The sequence below is a fragment of the Centropristis striata genome, chromosome 9 (genome assembly GCF_030273125.1).
Source record: "Centropristis striata isolate RG_2023a ecotype Rhode Island chromosome 9, C.striata_1.0, whole genome shotgun sequence".
Lineage (NCBI taxonomy): Eukaryota > Metazoa > Chordata > Actinopteri > Perciformes > Serranidae > Centropristis > Centropristis striata.
Window position 1 is genome coordinate 18,893,310 of NC_081525.1, and position 9,208 is coordinate 18,902,517.

The 9,208-nt window shown below is 36.2% G+C and overlaps 1 protein-coding gene across 1 annotated transcript; it reads right to left on the bottom strand.

Moving 5' to 3' along the window:
* Positions 1 to 2,308: 2,308 nt before the first annotated feature.
* On the bottom strand, positions 2,309 to 5,432 carry ociad2 (OCIA domain containing 2). Its single transcript, XM_059341459.1, has 7 exons — positions 5,248 to 5,432; positions 5,089 to 5,173; positions 3,985 to 4,038; positions 3,820 to 3,867; positions 3,596 to 3,737; positions 2,853 to 2,927; positions 2,309 to 2,636 (listed from the first exon to the last, which is right to left on the bottom strand). The coding sequence occupies exons 1-6, from the start codon at positions 5,344 to 5,346 to the stop codon at positions 2,855 to 2,857; spliced, it is 501 nt and encodes a 166-aa protein (XP_059197442.1). The 5' UTR covers positions 5,347 to 5,432; the 3' UTR covers positions 2,309 to 2,636; positions 2,853 to 2,854.
* Positions 5,433 to 9,208: the final 3,776 nt, after the last annotated feature.

Below are 9,208 nucleotides of genomic sequence, written 5' to 3' on the forward strand. Positions count from 1 at the left end.
CTCCACTGTCAGAACAGACGGTAGCCTGTTTGTCCCGCCTCCTTAATTTTGATTGGCCGTGACGATGTACGCCTACATAAAATACAGCTTTCTATTTCACCAAATACGTGGCAATCCGGAGAAAAAGACCTGTTGATTGGATGACGTCCTGGGTGACGTTCTCATGGGTCCACTTTTCATTTGAACCGGCGTACACCGAACTTGCACTGGGTGGGCGGGTACTCTCTGGAGTCGGGCTCGGCTGCAGTACAGTGGGCTAAAGCCACCTTTGAAGGAATGCTGTGAGTACATAGCTCCTGGCCTCATATCGTCATTTGTTTAAGTTTTGCAGGAAACACAAAAAACTTAAACAAAAGTGTAACATATGACATTTATTGATCATTTCACTCAAAAAGGATGTAACAAAGGATGGCTATTGGTATAGTAATAACACTGTGTGTAAATTATGTAACTTAAGAGAAATAAATAACTTAGGCATTTTTTTGAACATGCCTTTGTGACTTAAGCAAGATATGGTAACACTTTATTTTGAAGGTGTTTACATAAGAGTCACACAAGCCTGTCAGAAACATGACATGACAAGTATCATGAGCATTAATGTTACTTTAAAGTGTCATTAATGTTCATGACACATCCCATGTCATGTTTATGACACGCTCATGTCACTCTTATGTAGACACTTTAGAGTAAAGTGTCACCAATATTAGTGTCAACAATAAAACACTGATAAACTAAACTGATGACTAAACAATCTCCCTCTAGCTCTTCTTTGCTGGGTTCTTATCTGATGCCTATGAATGTGGCAAATTGTCAAAGAAGTGATGATCTTAAAGGGGTAAAATCACATGATCTGATCAACTGAGGATGTAGGCGATTTTACCATAGGTGGCCAGCGTCATGAGGAGATGATTTAGGTAAAAAAAAAAAAAACAATTTGGACAAAAAATGACTTAGGGTTAGGCTCAAATAAAGACTTCCTTTTAGGTAAAAAGCACACTTATACAGCACAAAATGCTAAAAGTTATGAAAATAAAAGTTTACTATGGAAAAGACAACTACAATTTAGAACTCATGGCAAGATCTTTTACCACCTATTTAACTAGCATTTATATTATTTTTTTATATTATGATATTTAAAAGTATATATTATCATTAGCACAGGTCTAGTCTGCCAGGCTGTTTCACAAAGAGTTAGAATATTGCACTTAAGTGCTATCTATGACTTGATAATTTAAGTATAATTATTTTAATTCATTATTTGTACATTAATATTTAATTATAATTATTTTATTTTGTTTTCTAACAACTCAGCTCTCTGCTGGCGTCAAACAATAGTTCTAATGTTTTCTGGCATTTTCACTAGACTGCAGCACAGAGACTGCTCCAGTCAAGATGTTAAATAACACAGATATTTTTATAGACAAAAACATAGACAGAGAAAAATCTCAGTTCCTGCATTCAAGACCCCAAAGGTCAATTCACTGAACTCTCAATCTTTGCACAGTTGCTGAAATTATGATAAGCAGCATGTCATCATCAGTCATTATTTCAGACTCACAGAAGGGTCCATATAAAAGTTGGCTTGGGGTTTTTTTGGGTTTTTTTTTTTTTGCCATAGTTTTGTGAATGAATCTTAGATTCACACAGCTGTATGAAACTACTAAAGTACATAGGGCGAATGAATAATGAGCCGTAATTGAACTGAGCTCTCAAAGGAAAAATGCTAAGTCAGTGCTCACTTTGAATCCTGAACAATAAAAGAAGATGATAAGATAAATCCTGGAGCTGAAATATATTTCAGTTGTATTTAGAAAAAAGAAAACTACATAAAAATTATAATTCATCACTTATTATAATCACCTTCAAAAAAGTTATTATGAAGCAATTTATGTCCACATAAAACCTAGACATCTCAAAGCATGTATCTATATTAAGGCTATTGAGGCTATTGTACTGGTGTCTACAGGATCCCTGAAAGGTCAGTCAGACAGCTCAGCCCATTCAGAGCTCTACTGCTCGAGTTCTTACTGAGACAAAAAAGCTCAACACCTAACTTCAGTTTTCAAATCAAAGATCTGCTTCTGTGCTATAAACTTTCCAAACTAGTTTGCTTGCTGTTCAGAACTAATTTAAGAACATACTGCCATTTACATTTAAAAAGATGACATATGGGACAAATATGCTTTTTCTAAAAAATTAGAATACATAGAATGATTAAAAAAAACAAAACATTATGCTGGTCTGATCTGCATTGCTCATTTGCAAAAGCTAAAAACGAATAATAGTAAGTGATACAGACAACTTGTTTAATATTTTAAGCAACATTTATTTTGCTGGTTTGTTGTTATAAAAGTATATTGTCTCCATTTATGAAATCAACTTTATCCTTATGTTGCACCCACTACAAGAGACTTTGTGCTCCTGAAAATACATTACAAAGATGTTTGACTGAAAGGGTAGTAGCTCCACCTAGTGGCACATCATGGTTTCTACTTAATGAATGTGACGTATAGTACAATACACAAAAACAATCAAAACATATACTTTAAACAAATTATATGCATGTTTTAATGATGTTTATAGCTGCAACTCATAGATCCACACTGACAGACAATCCTTAAGAGTTTCCGATGAGGCTGAAAAATAAAACGGAATACATAAAAAGCACATTCTGATTGTTGTGCACTGGCAATAGGGACCAGTACTTAAATGTGTCTAGTTTGCCGTGTCAGAAAAAGGTTTTATTGGGAACATTTGCAATTTATTTTGTGTTCTTATGTGTTTTTGAGTACTAGTATTCAACACCTGGCCAACTTCTGTTTCCAATAACTCTGTCAATAGGATGAATTTACCTCTACATTTTCACTTGTTCTGCAGGTGCATCTGGAGCTTTTTTCTTACATTCTTCACACACATGGTGGCAGGATCTGTTGGAGTAACATATTGATCAGTGACAAGTTAATTTATGATTATTCAGATTTTATTTTATTTTTAAGCACAAGTGTTACAGCACAAATATGACAGATTTAACTATCAAATCAATGGATAAAAAGTCATGCATCTTGTGCAATGTGAACAAAAAAGGAAGTTGTACAAAGAATGTTATGATAAAGAGACAGTTTACCCCCAAATCAATAATACAGATGCTATTTATCAATCTAGATTATTTTGGAGTGAGTCGCCAATTACGACCAGGTTAATAAAAGTAATCCACAGATCTTGATGTGAGCACTTTAATGTAGGAACTATTTTCTGTCTGGTAAAGCTAGTATATGAAACTGATCATAACAAGTTCTGTGAATTATCTTAATTAACCTGGTCATGATTTCTGGAAAAATACATTGCTGTTCATGTCTCCAACACTTGACAGCTCACACCAAAACAATCTAGACTGGCACAGAGAATTATGGGTCGCACAAAAAAAAAATATATATATATTTGGGGTGAACCGTCCCTTTTTGAGTCATATCTTCAGATTTTCGCTCCTGCTTTTAGAATAGTCAGTGTACATTTGTTACTTATTAGTTTAACACAGCACACACTCACATGTTGAATGTCCCACCATTTCCACCATCAAATTCGGCGTACACCCTACCTGTGTCCACGACCCCCCTCAGACCAAGGTCCAAAACCTCGTCCAAATCCTGGCCCACCCTCAATGCCAATCTTCTGAAACTTGCTTCGACAAGTTCCAACATAAGATGCTTTACCCACTGCAAAACCAAGGATCCCAGCAACTGAAGGGGAAAAATCATAGTAAAGGATCAGTGATTGTTTAAAGCATTGCTACTTAGAAGGTCAAAACTACCGGATACACACCTGCTAGTTTTGGAAATGGACCAAATCGCTTTGATGCTTTCCAAACGCCTGCAGGGAAATAAACTTGAGCTTAAACTAAATTGGACACTGGAATACAAGAATGAATACTTAAAGTGTGCCATAATGAACTTGTGTATGAACAGAGTCTGAATGTTAATGCTTTACCATTGTAGATGAGGCCTCCAGTGACAGCCATGCTACCCAGAGACAAGGGTAGAGCTAAAAAAAAAAAGAAAAAAAGAAAGAGAGAAAGGGAACAAAGTCAAATAATACAGTCAATGGTGGGAGCTGATCAAAGCCTGGTTGGTTTTTTTCTTTTTTGATTAACTAAACACTTGAGTTTGCCTTGTTGCCAAGGTGCAATCGCTCCCTGTCTTGGATTGATCTTGCCTTGTTTGACTTGAGCTTAATCTCAGCGATCTTTGACCTGTGAAGTATCAGGAGTCAACAATTCCTTTGCTTAATTTAAACAAAAGAATGGGACCGACTTCTCATTCTGGGGAATTGCCCTACAAATTGTGCTGTTTCATGTTTATATATCATCAAAGTGAGAGAACACGAGCAGCAGCTGCATGGCTGGCGGTGACTGGAAGGACAGGGATCGAGGCTTAAGTCAATAAAGTGTTGACACATAAAACAGGGGTCATTGTTTTAGTCTGTGGACTCTTAATCGTAGCTAAGCTAGCTCACAGCTTCTGCTCACAATACTCATAGTAACCTTCATCTTGCTATAGTAATACTGGTCTGACGGTGGCATTAGAACTGTGTGGGCAGCATAACTGACATATCTTAAATCTTTTGTTACACTTGTTGGAGCAGCTCATTTTTTAAGGATTCAGTTTGGCAAAGGGTGACCTGAGGACACTCCTGGCCAAGCTCCACCCAACCTACACGTGATATTATCAGGAGGAATAACTTTAAGGACCTGCATGGTCATTATATTTTACTGAATAAAAGGATAAACAAACAAGCACAGAAAATACTCACAATGTCTGACGTGTACCCAAATGGGAGTGTTTTTGGGGGCCCCAGATAAGAATTCCACAGAGTAGAATGTAAACACGCCGCGCTAAGTGAGCAGGGTGTTGACAGATGAGCCCTGCCCCTTGCTTCTAGTATTAAAGTTTTCCAATAGGCTACACATGGAAGAATACTAAAGCCAGCAGCACAGTGAGGTTACACACCTTGAGTCTTCTGTTGGTGTGGCTGTTTGCTACAGTGATTGGAAAGAAGTATGAGTATATATGTTGAATGTATAGAAGTAAATACCTCTGTACCAGAAGCTTTCCTCTTGGCACTCCTTCCAAACATTTTTCACATCTTCTCTGTGGATGTGACGATCACCCATGGGACACTGAAAGACAAAAAGGACAGGTCAGGTATCTTATCTGATGGTCATAATGGCTCACATTGTTTGTTGCCTCTCACCTTCCATTCTCCTTTCACTGCAGCTGGACCGGCAGCAGCAGCAGCTTCTGCTTCCCCTGTCTTCACTGTTATAGTTTGTCCAGTTGTTTCAGAGCTCATGATGCAGGAGATTATTCCAGCTTCTTTTTTTAACCTGAACTGCGCAACTTTCTCTGGCTGCTTCACTTCCTCCTTTGCAGTGCCTCTAATCTAACTGGGTGGGTTTAAATGCTCCTCCCTATGTTTATAACCCCGCCTCCTTAAACAATCCACAGGCCTTTTCTATTGAAGAATCAAATAAGACATTGGTTAAAGTTGGTTAAAATTGTTTTTTTAGACATATATTGTATTAAATTATTTATTTCTTGACGTTGTATTTCAATTTTTCTCGAACTTAATAATGATTTCATTTTTTCCTATTACCTGGCCCTAATCTTCATCTGTAGATGTAAGACACACATTATGGCCTACAATTTTCCAGTTTCTGCTCACCCCTGTACACCTATCCACACCTTCAAGTAAGACACACCTTTATGTGGATTAGTCGTTTCTTTCATAACATTGTCTACCAAGTATGGGTAAAGGTAAAACATTATTTCCCAATTATATAAGCAAGTGAACAAGTAGGGTATGATAATCTTCACATTAGACTAAAATTAAATGGAAGCAATCAGTTTCTCTTCAAGTTTTCATGCTTTTGGCAGTCTTGTTAAACATTTATAATGATGTACAACACTCAGGTCTAAAATCCACCCACATAGGCTTACTGCATTATGAAATCAAACCCATTGAACATACAGTTTACCACACTGCCTCACACCCAAGATGGATATTATACAAAAACATACATATTTCCTTATATTAACATTACTCTAATTTTATTGAATATGATTAAAGCAAAATATGAAAGCATGTTATAGTAATGTATCCTTTATAACAGAGGAGAAAAGAGTATTGAAGTATGTTACTGTGATTAGTAGCACACTCCAGTAGTCATGTAACAAAGTTCATGGACATGTTTTATTATAGGTACCGGCAACGTGACTATTAGAAGTTAAAATAGAGAATGGTTTATTACCACTGATAAAAATACAATGATATCACAGCCAGTGTCACTGATACTGGCACAAATTAATCGTCTTGCCAAAGAACATTTCAACAGGATTGCCCTTCCTCTTGTTTCACTATGCAGAAACACCTTTATTAATCTGACTGTTGACTATTAACCCATAAGAACCCAGACCCAGTTATCCTTAAAGGATGTGTTCTATAAGTGAACCACATAGAACACATTTCTGATGTTTTAAAAAAAATATACTACCCCTAAATCTCAAAGATCTGTGATGTGAAATATACGTTGCAATGGGTGTTTATGGTATTTATGTTTATGATATTTCTTATTTTAAAATGGGGGAAAAATAGACACATTTTCTGTTTACAGAGACACAAATTCGCCTTTTTCTTTTGCATCTCCATAACATTTATCAAAATTGTGACTTTAATTTGTTTGGGAAATATGGTCAGAACAAGTTAAATGCAATAAAGAACACCCTGTTAACGGATTAGAATTGTTAAATGGGTTTCAATTTAGCCTCGAAACAAAAAATAAGCTTTTTAAAATTAGCTACTTTTCACATTTCTGTTTCCAGTCACACACATATTTTGGAGAAGTCACATGACCACCACACCAGGGTGTTGAGTTACGTCGCTTAGGGATTTAATGAGTTAATGTGAAGAATAAAGCTGAATATGGCAGATTATAGAAGATTTAAAGTGTTTGTTACACGGGTGTCACCATGGGTTCTTATGGGTTAATTGAACCTTTCTTCATCCAAATGTATGTATTTTCTTGTATACCAAAGCACACATTGTGGAAAAGTGCCTTGCAGCCTGTCAGTGTTTTTTTGTTTTTTAAATATATGTTTATTAAATTTTCAAAAGACAAAACAGGAACACATACATGACAAAAACAAAAAACATACATTTGGCTCACATGCATATTTAAGCCTGTCAGTGTTAAGTCAAAGGTCAGCCACCATACTATTTTGCATGTAAACTATAACTGTCAGATAAATTTAGTGCAATAAGACATACAATAATTGCTTCTGAAATTTAACGGAGTAACTATAAAGAAGGCCTATAAAAAGAAGTAATGCATTCCACCATATCTGCACTGATCTGATTAGCACTGTATTCATCCCTTGTAGGGTATTCATATACCCTTTACTCCACTTTATTTATACTTATCTATTTGCACTACCTACTGTTATTTGCTGCTAAAACCTATTGTATTTATGTATATTACATTTATATATATCACTGTACATATGCACTTTACTGCCTTTTTGCACTTCTGGTTCGATGCTAAAGTCGATTTTGTTGTCTAAGTACCTGTACTCTGTGCAATGACAATAAGGTTGAATCTAATCTAATATCGACACTGCAAAAGTAATAAGGTGTACATAGTTATTGTTGAGTTTGTGCTTTGTTGTTGAGGGTTTTTTTTGTTTGTATTAATGGCTCACCTAGAGACAGACATTGCATATTAGCCTATGCCATAAATGCTAAGTAGTGTTGGTTTGTGCTTCATGCTTGTCCCTATACAATAAACATGAAATTAATTAACAGTGCTGTACTCCTGCAGGGAACAACAGGTACAGTACAAGCAGACATAACAGTCACTGCAGTGGTCTACTCAGCAGGTGTTTTGCACACTTCCACCATTAAGATAATGCATTTACTGAAAATAGTGGCATTCTGGGTGCTAGCCAACTTGTGATACATACTCTAAGATTTAGTAAGGTTTACAAGCAAACTAATGGGCATGTTAAACAGAGTCATAATACGTCTCAATGTTACTCATACATTCATGTAAAAATTTTTTACCACTTTCTTTCCTCTTCAATTTCTTGTTAATTTTAATGGCTGGTACAACTAAAGGTACATTTATATATACCTATATATCCATAACATTTCATTTTTACCAATCAGTCTTTAACCAACACCAGCCATGTTCAATGCCCGATCATTGATGCTCTGTTTTCTGCTAGTTTTACCCAGGGGAAAAAATCACTTCAGTCACTTCACTTCAGTATATATATACACTTATATATATTTATATATATATATATATATATATATATATATATATATATATATATATATATATATATACTTTAACCATTTTCCATGGTTTTCTTGATAATAACCAAAATCATTATCAAGAAAACCATGGAAAATGGCTAGATATCAGCCCTAAATTAAATTCGTATGAGCTATTTTTGTTGTTATCATTATATTTGTTCAAACAAATGTACCTTTAGTTGTACCAGGCATTAAAAGACCAGGAAAGCAAGGATAAAATAAGGGTGGTCTAATAATTGTTTCCATGACTTTATATAAAAAACAAAAACAAATTGGGGGCCAACAGCATAACTGCAGCTAAATGTGTCCGTTTGTTTTGACTACAAACTAGGATTTCCAGTCACCTGACATGAAACGCTCTCGGTTGCTAAACTTTGTAACGTTACAGTAACTTGAGGCATTCTCGGAGACAGAAGATCTGCGCACATCCCAGCCTTCTACTGACATCTAATAACCTGTGACAACGCCAACACTGACAGATAAACACCGGCTTTGGCTTTGATAGCTTATGCTCATACCATCTGCCAAATGCACCGCCACCAACCTCCGCCCGGCAGAGTTGACATCCAACGAATCCAAACGGCAGCTTTCAGTGGGAGGTCAACTTGTGACTGAATCAACCAATCAGATTCCATCGTGGGCTGGTTTCGGGCTTGCACGAGGAAATTTTGTTGATTGGCGTGCTCATAAAAACCTTTAGACCAATCAGAAACAGAGGTAATGCAGCCTGTTTGGGAATTCTAGCCAATCATGTTTGACTATGGGAGGGGCCTATTTATTTTTCCTCCTACTTGTGACAAGACACCTTGAACAGCCAATCGTTAGCAGCCGAAGGCGG

Bases quoted from the DNA above. Each gene is read 5' to 3' on its own strand.
- ociad2 (XM_059341459.1), bottom strand. From the start codon at position 5,346: ATGAGCTCTGAAACAACTGGACAAACTATAACAGTGAAGACAGGGGAA. The intron at 3,868-3,984 runs GTAAAGCATTAA...ATTTCCCTGCAG, and splicing joins TGGAGGCCTCATCTACAATG to GCGTTTGGAAAGCATCAAAG. The intron at 3,738-3,819 runs GTGTGTATCCGG...TTTCCCCTTCAG, and splicing joins TCCATTTCCAAAACTAGCAG to TTGCTGGGATCCTTGGTTTT.